General features: G+C 42.4%; 1 protein-coding gene across 1 annotated transcript in view; it reads right to left on the reverse strand.

Annotated features, from left to right (window-relative positions):
* Positions 1-12,077: 12,077 nt before the first annotated feature.
* LOC119279566 (formin-like protein 5) overlaps positions 12,078-15,084 on the reverse strand; it is a 19,717-nt gene continuing 16,710 nt past the window's right edge. The window contains exons 2-3 of the mRNA XM_037560766.1: positions 13,408-13,930; positions 12,078-12,447 (exon numbers count right to left, since the gene is read on the reverse strand). Coding sequence (XP_037416663.1) covers positions 12,312-12,447; positions 13,408-13,930 — 659 coding nt within the window. The 3' untranslated portion in view covers positions 12,078-12,311. The remainder of the gene's footprint in view (positions 12,448-13,407; positions 13,931-15,084) is intronic.

A 15,084-nucleotide genomic window follows, 5' to 3' on the forward strand; every position in this document is an offset into this window, starting at 1 on the left:
GAGGGGAGGGCTCAACACCTGATCCAAGGCGCAGCCCCTCCCCTCCCCAACACCTCTCCTCCTCCGTTGAGTTCTTGGCGAAGCCCTGTCGGAGTACTGCCTCTCCACCATCATCACGCCGTCGTGCTGCTTCTGGAACCTTCTTCCTCAACCTCTCCTTCCCCCTTGCTGGATCAAGAAGGAGGAGACGTCGTCCGCTCCGTACGTGTGTTGAACGCGGAGGTGTTGTCCGTTCAGCACTTGGTCATCGGTGATTTGGATCACGGCGAGTACGACTCCATCATCCCCGTTCCCTTGAACGCTTCCGCACGCGATCTACAAGTGGTATGTAGATGCTTCCCTCTCCTATCACTCGTTGCTTAGATGAACTCATAGATGGATCTTGGTGAAACCGTAGGAAAAATTTTTATTTTCTGCAACGTTCCCCAACAGTGGCATCATGAGCTAGGTCTATGCGTAGTTCTCTATTGCGCGAGTAGAACACAATTTTGTTGTGGGCGTAGATATTGTCAACTTGCTTGCCGCTACTAGTCTTTTCTTGCTTCAGCGGTATTGTGGCATGAAGCGGCCCGGACCGACCTTACACGTACGCTTACGTGAGACAGGTTCCACCGACTGACATGCACTAGTTGCATAAGGTGGCTAGCGGGTGTCTGTCTCTCCCACTTTAGTTGGAGCGGATTCGACGAAAAGGGTCCTTATGAAGGGTAAATAGAAGTTGACAATATCACGTTGTGGTTATTTGTAGGTAAGAAAACGTTCTTGCTAGAACCCAATTGCAGCCACGTAAAAGATGCAACAACAATTAGAGGACGTCTAACTTGTTTTTGCAGCAATTGTCATGTGATGTGATATGGCCAGAAGTTGTGATGAATGATGAATGATATATTGTGGTGTATGAGATCATGTTCTTGTAATAGGAATCACGACTTGCATGTCGATGAGTATGACAACCGGCAGGAGCCATAGGGGTTGTCTTTATTTTTGTATGACCTGCGTGTCATTGAAGAACGCCATGTAAATTACTTTACTTTATTGCTAAACGCGTTAGCCATAGAAGTAGAAGTAGTCGTTGGCGTGACAACTTCATGAAGACACGATGATGGAGATCATGATGATGGAGATCATGGTGTCATGCCGGTGACGAAGATGATCATGGAGCCCCGAAGATGGAGATCAAAGGAGCTATACGATAATGGCCATATCATGTCACTATTATATAATTGCATGTGATGTTTATTATGATTATGCATCTTGTTTACTTAGAACGACGGTAGTAAATAAGATGATCCCTTATAATAATTTCAAGAAAGTGTTCCCCCTAACTGTGTGTCGTTGCTAAAGTTCGTCGTTTCGAAGCACCACGTGATGATCGGGTGCGATAGATCCTTACGTTCACATACAACGGGTGTAAGACAGTTTTACACATGCATAAACACTTAGGGTTAACTTGACGAGCCTAGCATGTACAGACATGGCCTCGGAACACAAGAGACCGAAAGGTCGAACATGAGTCGTATGGAAGATACGATCAACATGGAGATGTTCACCGATGATGACTAGTCCGTCTCACGTGATGATCGGACACGGCCTAGTCGACTCGGATCGTGTAACACTTAGATGACTAGAGGGATGTCAATCTGAGTGGGAGTTCATTAAATAATTTGATTAGATGAACTTAATTATCATGAACTTAGTCTAAAGTCTTTGCAAAATATGTCTTGTAGATCAAATGGCCAACGCTCATGTCAACATGAACTTCAACGCGTTCCTAGAGAAAACCAAGCTGAAAGATGATGGCAGCAACTATTCAGACTGGCTCCGGAACCTGAGGATTATCCTCATAGCAGCCAAGAAAGCATATGTCCTAGAAGGACCGCTAGGTGAAGCACCCATCCTAGAGAACCAAGACATTATGAATGCTTGGCAGTCACGTGCTGATGATTACTCCCTCGTTCAGTGCAGCATGCTTTGCAGCTTAGAACCGGGGCTCCAAAAGCGTTTTGAGCAACACGGAGCATATGAGATGTTCGAGGAGCTGAAAATGGTTTTTCAAGCACATGCCCGGGTCAAGAGATATGAAGTCTCCGACAAGTTGTATAGTTGTAAGATGGAGGAAAACAGTTCTGTCAGTGAGCACATACTCAAAATGTCTAGGTTGCACAACCGCCTGTCCCAGCTGGAGATCAACCTCCCGGACGAGGCGGTCATTAACAGAATCCTTCAGTCGCTCCCACCAAGCTACAACAGCTTTGTGATAAACTACAATATGCAGGGGATGGTAAAGACCATTCCTGAAGTATTTTCAATGCTGAAGACAACAGAAGTTGAAATCAAGAAAGAACATCAAGTGTTGATGGTCAATAAGACCACTAAGTTCAAGAAGGGCAAGGGTAAGAAGAACTTCAAGAAGGACGGCAAAGATGTTGCCGCGCCCGGTAAGCCAGTTGCCGGGAAGAAGTCAAAGAATGGACCCAAGCCTGAGACTGAGTGCTTTTATTGCAAAGGGAAGGGTCACTGGAAGCGGAACTGTCCCAAATACTTAGCGGACAAGAAGGCCGGCAACACTAAAGGTATATTTGATATACATGTAATTGATGTTTAGCTTACCAGTACTCATAGTAACTCCTGGGTTTTTGATACCGGTGCCGTTGCTCATATTTGTAACTCACAGCAGGAGCTGCGGAATAAGCGGAGACTGGCGAAGGACGAGGTGACGATGCGCGTCGGGAATGGTTCCAAGGTCGATGTGATCGCCATCGGCACGCTACCTCTACATTTACCTACGGGATTAGTTTTAAACCTCAATAATTGTTATTTAGTGCCAAGTTTGAGCATGAACATTGTATCTGGATCTCGTTTGATGCGAGATGGCTACTCATGTAAATCCGAGAATAATGGTTGTTCTATTTATATGAGAGATATGTTTTATGGTCATGCCCCGATGGTCAATGGTTTATTCTTAATGAATCTCGAACGTAATGTTACACATATTCATAGTGTGAATACCAAAAGATGTAAAGTTGATAACGATAGTCCCACATACTTGTGGCACTGCCGCCTTGGTCACATTGGTGTCAAGCGCATGAAGAAGCTCCATGCTGATGGACTTTTAGAGTCTCCCGATTATGAATCATTTGACACATGCGAACAATGCCTCATGGGCAAAAAAACCAAGACTCCGTTCTCCGGAACAATGGAGCGAGCAACCAACTTATTGTAAATCATACATACGGATGTGTGTGGTCCAATGAGCGTTGAGGCTCGCAGAGGATATCGTTACGTTCTCACTCTCACTGATGACTTGAGTAGATATGGGTATGTCTACTTGATGAAACACAAGTCTGAGACCTTTGAAAAGTTCAAGGAATTTCAGAATGAGGTAGAGAATCAACGTGACCGAAAGATAAAGTTCCTACAATCAGATCATGGAGGAGAATATTTAAGTCACGAATTTGGTACACACTTAAGGAAATGTGGAATCGTTTCACAACTCACGCCGCCTGGGACACCTCAGCGTAATGGTGTGTCCGAACGTTATAATCGCACTCTATTGGATATGGTGCGATCTATGATGTCTCTTACCGATTTACCGCTATCATTTTGGGGATACGCTCTAGAGACATCTACATTCACTTTAAATAGGGCACCGTCTAAATCCGTTGAGATGCACCGTATGAATTATGGTTTGGGAAGAAACTTAAGCCGTTGTTTCTAAAAGTTTGGGGATGCGATGCTTATGTCAAGAAACTTCAACCTGAAAAGCTCGAACCCAAGTCGGAAAAATGTGTCTTCATAGGATACCCCAAGGAAACCATTGGGTATACCTTCTACCTTAGATCCGAAGGCAAGATCTTTGTTGCCAAGAATGGATCCTTTCTGTAAAAAGAGTTTCTCTCGAAAGGAGTAAGTGGGAGGAAAGTAGAACTCGATGAAGTACTACCTCTTGAACCGGAAAGTAGTGCAGCTCAGGAAATTGTTCCTGTGGTGCCTACGCCGATTGGAGGGGAAATTAATGATGATGATCAAGGTACTTCGGATCAAGTTGCTACTGAGCTTCGTAGGTCCACAAGGACACGTTCCACACCAGAGTGGTATGGCAACCCTGTCCTGGAAATCATGTTGTTAGACAACGGTGAACCTTCGAACTATGAAGAAGCGATGGCGGGCCCAGATTCCAACAAATGGCTAGAAGCCATGCAATCCGAGATAGAATCCATGTATGAAAACAAAGTATGGACTTTGACTGACTTGCCCGATGATCGGCGAGCGATAGAAAACAAATGGATCTTTAAGAAGAAGACGGACACGGATGGTAATGTCACCATCTATAAAGCTCGACTTGTCGCTAAGGGTTATCGGCAAGTTCAAGGGATTGACTACGATGAGACTTTCTCTCCCGTAGCGAAGCTTAAGTCCGTCTGAATCATGTTAGCAATTGCCGCATGCTATGATTATGAGATATGGCAGATGGACGTCAAAACGGCATTCCTTAAAGGTTATCTTAAGGAAGAGCTGTATATGATGCAGCCGGAAGGTTTTGTCGATCCTAAGAATGCTAACAAAGTATGCAAGCTCCAGCGATCCATTTATGGGTTGGTGCAAGCATCTCGGAGTTGGAACATTCGCTTTGATGAGATGATCAAAGCATTTGGGTTTATGCAGACTTATGGAGAAGCCTGCGTTTACAAGAAAGTGAGTGGGAGCTCTGTAGCATTTCTCATATTATATGTAGATGACATACTCTTGATGGGAAATGATATAGAATTCTTGGACAGCATTAAGGCCTACTTGAATAAGTGTTTTTCAATGAAGGACCTTGGAGAAGCTTCTTACATATTAGGCATCAAAATCTATAGGGATAGATCGAGATGCCTCATAGGTCTTTCACAAAGCACATACCTTGATAAGATTTTGAAGAAGTTCAAAATGGATCAGTCCAAGAAAGGGTTCTTGCCTGTATTGCAAGGTGTGAGATTGAGCTCGGCTCAATGCCCGACCACGGCAAAAGATAAAGAAGAGATGAGTGCCATCCCCTATGCCTCAGCCATAGGATCTATTATGTATGCCATGCTGTGTACCAGACCTGATGTAAACCTTGTCGTAAGTTTGGTAGGAAGGTACCAAAGTAATCCCGGCAAGGAACACTGGACAGCGGTCAAGAATATCCTGAAGTACCTAAAAAGGACAAAGGACATGTTTCTCATTTATGGAGGTGACGAAGAGCTCGTCGTAAAGGGTTACATCGACGCTAGCTTCGACACAGATCTGGATGACTCTAAGTCACAAACCGGATACGTGTATATGTTGAATGGTGGAGCAGTAAGCTGGTGCAGCTGCAAGCAGAGCGTCGTGGCGGGATCTACATGTGAAGCGGAATACATGGCAGCCTCGGAGGCAGCGCATGAAGCAATTTGGGTGAAGGAGTTCATCACCGACCTAGGAGTCATACCCAATACATCGGGGCTGATCAAACTCTTCTGTGACAACACTGGAGCTATTGCCCTTGCCAAGGAGCCCAGGTTTCACAAGAAGACCAGGCACATCAAGCGTCGTTTCAACTCCATCCGTGAAAATGTTCAAGATGGAGACATAGATATTTGCAAAGTACATACGGATCTGAATGTCGCAGATTCATTGACTAAACCTCTTTCATGAGCAAAACATGATCAACACCAGAACTCTATGGGTGTTCGATTCATCACAATGTAACTAGATTATTGAGTCTAGTGCAAGTGGGAGACTGTTGGAAATATGCACTAGAGGCAATAATAAAAGGATTATTATTATATTTCCTTGTTCATGATAATTGTCTTTTATTCATGCTATAATTGTATTATCCGGAAATCATAATACACGTGTGAATACTTAGACCAAATACGTCCCTAGTAAGCCTCTAGTTGACTAGCTCGTTGGTCAACAGATAGTCATGGTTTCCTGACTATGGACATTAGATGTTGTTGACAACGGGGTCACATCATTAGGAGAATGATGTGATGGACAAGACCCAATCCTAAGCATAGCACAAGATCGTGTAGTTTGTTTTGCTAGAGCTTTTCCAATGTCAAGTATCTCTTCCTTAGACCATGAGATCGTGTAACTCCTGGATACTGTAGGAGTGCTTTGGGTGTACCAAACGTCAAAACATAACTGGGTGACTATAAAGGTGCACTACAGGTATCTCCGAAAGTGTCTGTTGGGTTGACACGGATCGAGACTGGGATTTGTCACTCCGTATGACGGAGAGGTATCTCTGGGCCCACTCGGTAATGCATCATCATAATGAGCTCAAAGTGACCAAGTGTTTGGTCACAGGATCATGCATTACGGTACGAGTAAAGTGACTTGCCGGTAATGAGACTGAACGAGGTATTGGGATACCGACGATCGAGTCTCGGGCATGTAACGTACCGATTGACAAAGGGAATTGTATACGGGGTTGATTGAATCCTCGACATCGTGGTTCATCCGATGAGATCATCGAGGAGCATGTGGGAGCCAACATGGGTATCCAGATCCCGCTGTTGGTTATTGACCGGAGAGCCATCTCGGTCATGTCTGCATGTCTCCCGAACCCGTGGGGTCTACACACTTAAGGTTCTGTGATGCTAGGATTATTAGGAAGACTTGTATGTGATTAACGAATGTTGTTCGGAGTCCCGGATGAGATCTCGGACGTCACGAGGAGTTCCGGAATGGTCCGGAGGTGAAGATTTATATATGGGAAGTTGTCATACGGACACCGGAAAGTTTCGGGGCATATCGGTATTGTACCGGGGCCACTGGAGGGGTTTTGGGGGTCCACCGGGAGGGGCCACCCCTCTCGGAGGGCCTCATGGGCCGCAAGGGGCAGGGAACCAGCCCCTGGAGGGCTGGGCGCCTCCCCCCTTGGTCCCATGCGCCTAGGGTTGGGGGGGAACCCTAGTGGGGGCGCCCCCTTGCTTGGGGGGCAGGCCCCCCTCCCTGGCCGCCCCCCCCCCCCTCTAGATCTCATCTAGAGGGGGCCGGCCCCCTTCCCCCTTCCCCTATAAATAGAGGGGCGAGGGGAGGGCTGAACACCTGATCCAAGGCGCAGCCCCTCCCCTACCCAACACCTCTCCTCCTCCGTTGAGTGCTTGGCGAAGCCCTGTCGGAGTACTGTCTCCCCACCATCATCACGCCTTCGTGCTGCTGCTGGAGCCTTCTTCCTCAACCTCTCCTTCCCCCTTGCTGGATCAAGAAGGAGGAGACATCGTCCGCTCCGTACGTGTGTTGAACACGGAGGTGTTGTCCGTTCAGCACTTGGTCATCGGTGATTTGGATCACGGTGAGTACGACTCCATCATCCCCGTTCCCTTGAACGCTTCTGCACCCGATCTACAAGTGGTATGTAGATGCTTCCCTCTCCTATCACTCGTTGCTTAGATGAACTCATAGATGGATCTTGGTGAAACCGTAGGAAATTTTTTAATTTTCTGCAACGTTCCCCAACAGTGGCATCATGAGCTAGGTCTATGCGTAGTTCTCTATTGCACGAGTAGAACACAATTTTGTTGTGGGCATAGATATTGTCAACTTGCTTGCCGCTACTAGTCTTTTCTTGCTTCAGCGGTATTGTGGGATGAAGCGGCCCGGACCGACCTTACACGTACGCTTACGTGAGACATGTTCCACCGACTGACATGCACTAGTTGCATAAGGTGGCTAGCGGGTGTCTGTCTCTCTCACTTTAGTTGGAGAGGATTCGACGAAAAGGGTCCTTATGAAGGGTAAATAGAAGTTGACAATATCACGTTGTGGTTATTCGTAGGTAAGAAAATGTTCTTGCTAGAACCCAATTGCAGCCACGTAAAAGATGCAACAACAATTAGAGGACGTCTAACTTGTTTTTGCAGCAATTGTCATGTGATGTGATATGGCCAGAAGTTGTGATGAATGATGAATCTATTTGAGGCAAATGATATGGAGTTGGAAAGCTTGTGAAAATGCGCTACTTTTTCATGTTAGAAGTGTTTTCTATTTTGGAACGGTTTTAAAGTAATTTAGAAAACGGTACAAGTTCCACCGAGTCCGTTTTTTCGAACTAATGTTTTAACCGTACGTCCGAATGCAATAAATGATATGGCGTTCGAAAGCTTGAGCAAATGTGAAACTCTTTTATATATATTGTTTCTCCTAATTCCTCACTGTTTTAAGTCAAAATGGAAAATGGCTAAAAACATATTTTTGGCATAATTTCTACATACTTTATCAGAATGGCGCAAATAATATACTGCTGAAAAGCTACAAAAAATGCGAAACTTTTTCATGTTGATTGTTTTCTCTGATTCCTAGATGTTTTCAAGTAATTGCGAAAATGGCGAGATCATTCGTTCTGCCTTTATCGCGAAACTGATTCTTCGAAAATGCACCGCGTGAAGAACCTGAACTTCACTCTGTTTTCACGTGTTTTTTGCCCGTATATCTCTATCCACTGCTCCTAGCTCTCCATTCACTCACCGGAATTGAGCAAGTGATATAGCGATGGAAAGCTGCTATAAACACGCAACTTTCCCGTGTTGATCATTTTTCTTACTTGCAACGATTTTAAAGTTTTTCATCTGAAATTCATTCAGCGTAGTAGTTGAACTTCATGTTGTTTTCACGTTGAACTTCTGTGATGTATTTTTGTTTGTACACGCGCCTGAACTTCCCTCTGTACAAACCCGACCTTCGGGCTATCTTTGCAACCGTGGCTTCCCCCGCGAATTATTCTGGTTAGTAGTGTTCTATATGATGTTAGTGTAATCTAGAAACATTCTTTAGCAACTAAATACCGGTTTTAAATAGAAATCTCACTCGTTGGCGGATTTTGCTCTCGGGTCGTGATGAAATTGCGTTTTTTGCAATTTTACTGCCGGAGTTGTTCGACCAGAACTTCTCCTAGTGCTAGGTTGAACTTTCGTCAACATTGCCCAAATGGGACTTGCGATATACCGTTGGAAAGCTATGGACACCAGTATCATGACTCAACTTAAAATTTTGGCAAAATGTAAGTGGTTTAAGAGCAGTTTTGAAAACCGTTTTTTCTTCATACAAAAAACGCGAGTCGTACTTTTGATCGCATTTCTAAACCGTTTGTCGGAATGAGGCAAATAATATGGCCTTGGAAAGCTGTTGTAAAACCACTCATTCCACATGCTGAAAGCTTTTTCTAATAACCTATGGTTGAAGAGTAATGTGGAAAATCGTAAAATTTCGGAAACCGAAGAGTCGAGTTGGTATTTTCGATGGCATTTCTAAACGGCTAATGCAATGGAGGCAACTGATATGGCGTTGGAAAATTATAAAAATGTGCTACTTTTTCATTTTGAATGTTTTTTTCTAATATTGAATGGTTTAAAAGAAATTTAGAAAACAATACAAGTTCTAGTGAATTTGTATTTTCAAGCTAATTTTTTAACCATACGTCCGAATGCAGCAAATGATATGGCGATCGAAAGCTTGAGGAAATGCGAAACTTTCTTGTATATATTGTTTCTCCCAATTCCTTGCTGTTTTAATTCAAATTTGGAAATGACTAAAAACATATTTTCACCATAATTTGTACAAACTTTATCGGATTGGGGCAAATAATATACTGTTGAAAAGATACGAAAAATGCAAAACTTTTTCATGTTGATGGTTTTCTCTAATTCTTAGCCGTTTTCAAGTAATTTCGAAAATGGCTAGATCATTCGTTCTGCCTCTATCGCGAAACAAAATCTTCGAAAATGCACTTTGTGAAGAACTTGAACTTCTCGGCGTGTCTACTTGAACTTCACTCTGTTTTCACGTGCTTTTTTGCTCATAGTTGTCCATTCACCGCTCGTAGCTCTCCATCCACTCGCTGGAAATGAGCAACTGATATATCGATGGAAAGCTGTTGTAAACACGCAATTTTTTCGTGTTGATCATTTTTTCATACTTGTGACGATTTTAAAAGTTTTTCACCAGAAATTCATTCAGCGTAGTAGTTGAACTTCCTGCTGTTTTCACATTGAACTTTTGTGACGTATTTTTGTTTGTAATTTTCTCATCCATTCGTAAGGGTTACACAAATGATATTCCTTTTGTACAAACCTCTCTCATAGTATTTTTTTTAACTTTCTCCGACCGTGGACTTGAACTTATAACAGCGAAACTTTTAGTCTTTTTTAATACAAAATGCACACTGTGTAGTACTTGAACTTCTGGCAGTTATCAATCTGAACTTCTCTTGGTTACGTGAAAATATCTGAATTTTTTTTATGAATATTAATCTGAATTTCTCAATCCTTTTTAATGAATTTTGAAGGGCTCTATTTATAAAAGTTGAACTTCTCGTTATAACATTTTTGAACTTCTTGTTTCCATTCTTTAATAATGAGGAAAAAAGTGAGTTTTCTATAATCATCGAACTTCTCCGTCTTTTTAATATGAACTTCTTGGGTTTTTTTAATCTTTTTTATGAAATTTTGAAGCGCTCTATTTTTAAAAGTTGAACTTCTTGTTATTTAATTTTTGAACTTCTTGTCTCCATTGTTTAATAACGAGAAAAATATGATTTTTCTATAATCATCGAACTTCTCCATCTTTTTAATATGGACTTTCTAGTTTATTTCTTTTTAGTAACGGAAACAAATCCTACTTCCTGGTTTCCATTCTTTAATTTTTCAACTTTCTGGGACGAGCACTTGAACTTCAATCAATAAAATTTTTATCCTTTACCTTTTCATTCTTTGTTGAATATAAAATGCACACCGTGTAGTATGTGAACTTCTGATAGTTTTCAATCTGAACTTCTCTTAGTTACGTGAAAATATCAGGGTTTTTTATAGATATTGAACGACTCTACCTTTTTATTTGAATTTCATTGTGTATTTTTAGAAATGTGAAAATTGGAGGGTTTTTAGAAACATCAAACTTCTTCGTTATTTCAAATTGAACGCATTGGTTTCATTCTTTAGTAAGTGGAAAAATCAGATTTTTTTTTCAAATAAATATCAAAGTGCTCCGCCTTTTCCAATTGAACTTCTTGGTTTTATTCTCTAGTAACGTGACAACCTGAGTTTTTTTATATACATGGAAGTAATCCATTTTTCCAAATTGAACTTCTTGCTTTTAGTCTTTATCATTGGGGGAAATCTGAGGTTTTATAAACATCAAAAAACTTCATGTTTTTTTTATTTTTGGACTTTCTAGTGTTATTCATTAGTAGTAACTGGAAAAGTCCTAGTTATGTAATAAATATCGTACTGCTCAATTATTTAAAGCTGAACTTCTACGTCTTATTTTTAAAAGAGGGAAAATCTATTTTTGTAAACTTTTTGAACTGCTCGGTTTTTTCAATTTGACCTCCTTTGTATTGTAATAAACATTGAATTTCCCCATTATTTAAATTTGAACCCTTTGGTTTTTTGTAGAACAGGGAAATTCCATATCTCTATAAATTCTGAGTTGCTCTATTTTTTAGTTTGGCCTTCTTGGGTTATTTTTTATTAATGGGGAAAATTCTAATGTAGTAATAAACATTGAATCACTCCATTATTTAAATTTGAACTTCTAGATTTTTTTACAAACGGGGAAAATTCGTATTCTAACTAAACTTTTTCGAACTATTTTTGCTATTTTTAGTTTGACCTTCTGTTGTGGGATATTTTGATGGTGTGTTCCTCTTTTATTCGAACTTGTTGCAATGAATAGGCTTTTCGGGGAATTTCATTAACTTCATTTTTTCGATTTCATTTACTTCAAAAAAATTTGCTCGTGAACCTCCCATCTTCTCTTTTTGAACTTCTTTGTTTGGGTCCGAAATCTCCATGTGCCGTCCTAAACTTCTAATGTAATTTTGTAGTTTCTTTTTTGTAAACTTGTGTTACTTTGTTTTTCTGTTGTCGTTTTTTTTGGATATGTAAAAAGCAGTTTTTGTTCTGTAAATTTCATCATTCTACACAAAAGTTTCGCCAAATGGATGTGCATATGGAGTTGTGGGTTCAGGCCCCAAGCACTCTCTAAACAATGCGTAGCACCATACAAAAAGGTGTAGTATCATGGCGCCCTCTTGTCCTCTCCCCGTAGCATTTTTTGAACAAATCAACGACAAAAATTCAAATTTCTGGCTACCATTACGTATGTTTCAGTAAAAAGAAACCGTAAAAACATAAAGTATGCCTTGACTATACATGGATGACACGGGACACAACACTACAAAACCTAGGAAAATGTTAGGCAAATCCCCTCTGATAATAGACAAATGTGCTTATCTCTAGCCTCTAGTAGAAATAGGAAACATGGTGTAGCGTACACTGTATTTCATCGTCACTCTCTCATTTTCAGTCGCGCTTCCTGTCCCTGCTACCTACGTCTCTGTCTTCGTCCATCCTTGCGGCCGGCGACCTCGAGCGGTCCCTTGACGACCTGCTCGACCCGCCAGGCAAACAGCTCCGCGGTGCCACAAAGAGCGTTGGCCTGCATGCATACAACATTCAAATGAGATACCATCTTAAATGGTCGGTACAAACCAAAAACTACCTCTAAAAATCAAGACATGGCATCGAAATTTCAGAAGAAAAGTAGAAGCAGTTCCTCCCGTCATAGTGGTGGACTACATGCTTTGCCCCTGCCGTTGCAAGCAACATCAATTTGGAGAAGATTCAAGCACGAAGTTTGTGCTTAGGCCTCGGACAGGTCGCCGCTTAGGCTTTGGCAGGTCGCCGACATCACGAGGTGAGTGGTCATGGTGGCGAGATCTGGCAGGTACGGGTCGGAGCCTTTTTCTGGTGACTTACTGCTGCCAGGATCGGTCTTAGACGGCGGTGTCGCGCAAGGATGCCGGCCTGCTGGCGACGAACAAGAGATCATAAGCTTTAGATAATGGAATGTCGGTCTCAGAATTTCATCTAATAAATTACGAAGGAGCTAAGAAATGAAAAACGGTGGGAAGAACCTCTCTGAATCTACTGAAAAATACATCTATGAACCTTAATCCCCATTCACTCTGAACTTCCCTCAAAACCTACCGTGTGATCCGCCGCTGTAAATTCAGACGAGCACCATGTGACGCAGTTCAATTATCCAAGAGGGTAAGGAGGAAGCAACAGCAGGGGGAGGGTCGCTGCTCTTCTTAGCTTTCCATCAACTGATTAATTACAATCATATCATATGGGAAGTTCTGACACCACGTTCATTTAGACTTAGTGGTGTGTTTGCAAACTGTCAAGGAAAGACATCGCCATCTGGTGCTGTAGGTTTATTGCAGCAGCCATTAGAACCATCCGTCAATTGATGCACAATTGGCAACTGTTATATACCACTACAAATGTCATCTCGTTTGGTCATACAAATGTCATCTAAAATAATAATCAGTTAACACCATACTGATGAGACTAAAAACTTACAGCAAAGGGGATACAGATAGACTGAAGGTACCTGCGAGCGAGCGAGAGGAATCTTGGAAAGCAGCAACCGAGACAAAATAATCGGTGAGCAAGGTGCTTTAGCGGCCGCGTGAGGCTGCGGCAGGAGGTAGCTGCAGCCCCCAGTGGCGCTGGTCGATCACCCTGGTCGCCCACGATAGTGCTTGGGTGTGTAGGGCGGCGCTGGGCGACCAGCTGACGGCACGCCAATGGCTCAAGTGGTCGGGCGGGACGATGGGCGGAGCAGTGTATCGACTCTGCGGCAATCGGCGAACTACGTGGGCAGGCGGCCAAGGACCGCGGGGGGGTCCTCGGCGGCAGCGGTTGTAGCGCAGAGCCGCGCGCAGGGGTCCGGCGGGGTGGGATCCGACAGTAGGAGGCCCGGTGGTGCGGGTTCCGGGGAGGTCGCGCGGCGGCGGGGGATCCGGGAAGGTTGCAAGGCGGCGGGGGAGCCAGGGAGATCGCGCGGCGGCGCGGGGGAGGGGGATCTGGGCCGGGGCAGGAAGTTGGTGGTGATGGGATAGGGGTGGGTGGTTCTTTTTAGCAGTTTCGCGAGTTCAGAAACATGTTCATCGCCTATATAGAGGGCGATGTGACGAAAATCCAAATCTGAGCCCGAGCTCATCTGCACCTGCGCTCACCAAAAAAATCAAAATAAATACTAAAAAAATTCAAAAAAATTCAAAAAAAATTGGGATGGTGGACAATTTGATGCGTGAGGTGCGCCCAAATTTTCAAAACATTTGGACTTATGTACAGCTCTCAGCAAAAAAGACAAATCGGAGGTCTGTAAAAATGTGTACTGTTCATATACTGTTTTGCTCTGATTTGTCTTTTTTGCTGAGAGGTGCACACAAGTCCAAATGTTTTGAAAATTGGAGCGCACCTCACGCATCAAATTGTCCACCACCTCAATTTTTTTCGGAATTTTAGGAATTTTTCTGAATTATTTACGATTTTTTTTTTGAACGGGTGCAGATGCACCCGGGCACCGAAACGCCGCACTCGCGATGTGATCCAAATACTCCCTCACTTCTTCCGATTTATAGTGCTTATTTCAAAATTTTAGTTTTTCTATTTTATAAGGCTTAATTTGGTTGTTTCTTATCACATGTTCAGATTCCAAAGTGCATTAAATCATTGCATGCAAGTATTAAGAGAAAATTGACCAATGCATTTAATTTATGCATGCATCATTGCAATTAATGCATTGGTAAACATACTTTTTTAAGAAAAACAAGAGCATTAATTGGGTGCCTTTGCAAACTCCAAAAGATTTTCCACCACTCACCATCTACATTGGTTGATGAGATTTTTAAATTGAGCCTTATAGACGGGAAAGGAGGGAGTAACTATTCTAATACCAGGATTAGAATAGTGTTGTCCTATATATAGTGATACTATTCATCACCCAGGGTGCAGAATAAGTTATTCTTCACCCGAGGTAATCTCACGATCATTTCATAATTAAATTACGTTTGGAATTCAAATAGTCACATTCATATTGATTCACTACGTAAAATTTGGCATAAGAAAATAAAATAATAGATCATAAGACAAGAAAATATGCAGTTTATGTGTATTTTACATTATATTTTTACATTTGTAATTTTACATAACATAAAATATTTTTTACGACAATTTATTTTTTACGGTCTCTTTTTACATCAGAAATAAGACAAAACTTACG

The sequence above is a fragment of the Triticum dicoccoides genome, chromosome 3B, assembly GCF_002162155.2.
Source record: "Triticum dicoccoides isolate Atlit2015 ecotype Zavitan chromosome 3B, WEW_v2.0, whole genome shotgun sequence".
Classification (NCBI taxonomy): Eukaryota; Viridiplantae; Streptophyta; class Magnoliopsida; order Poales; family Poaceae; genus Triticum; species Triticum dicoccoides.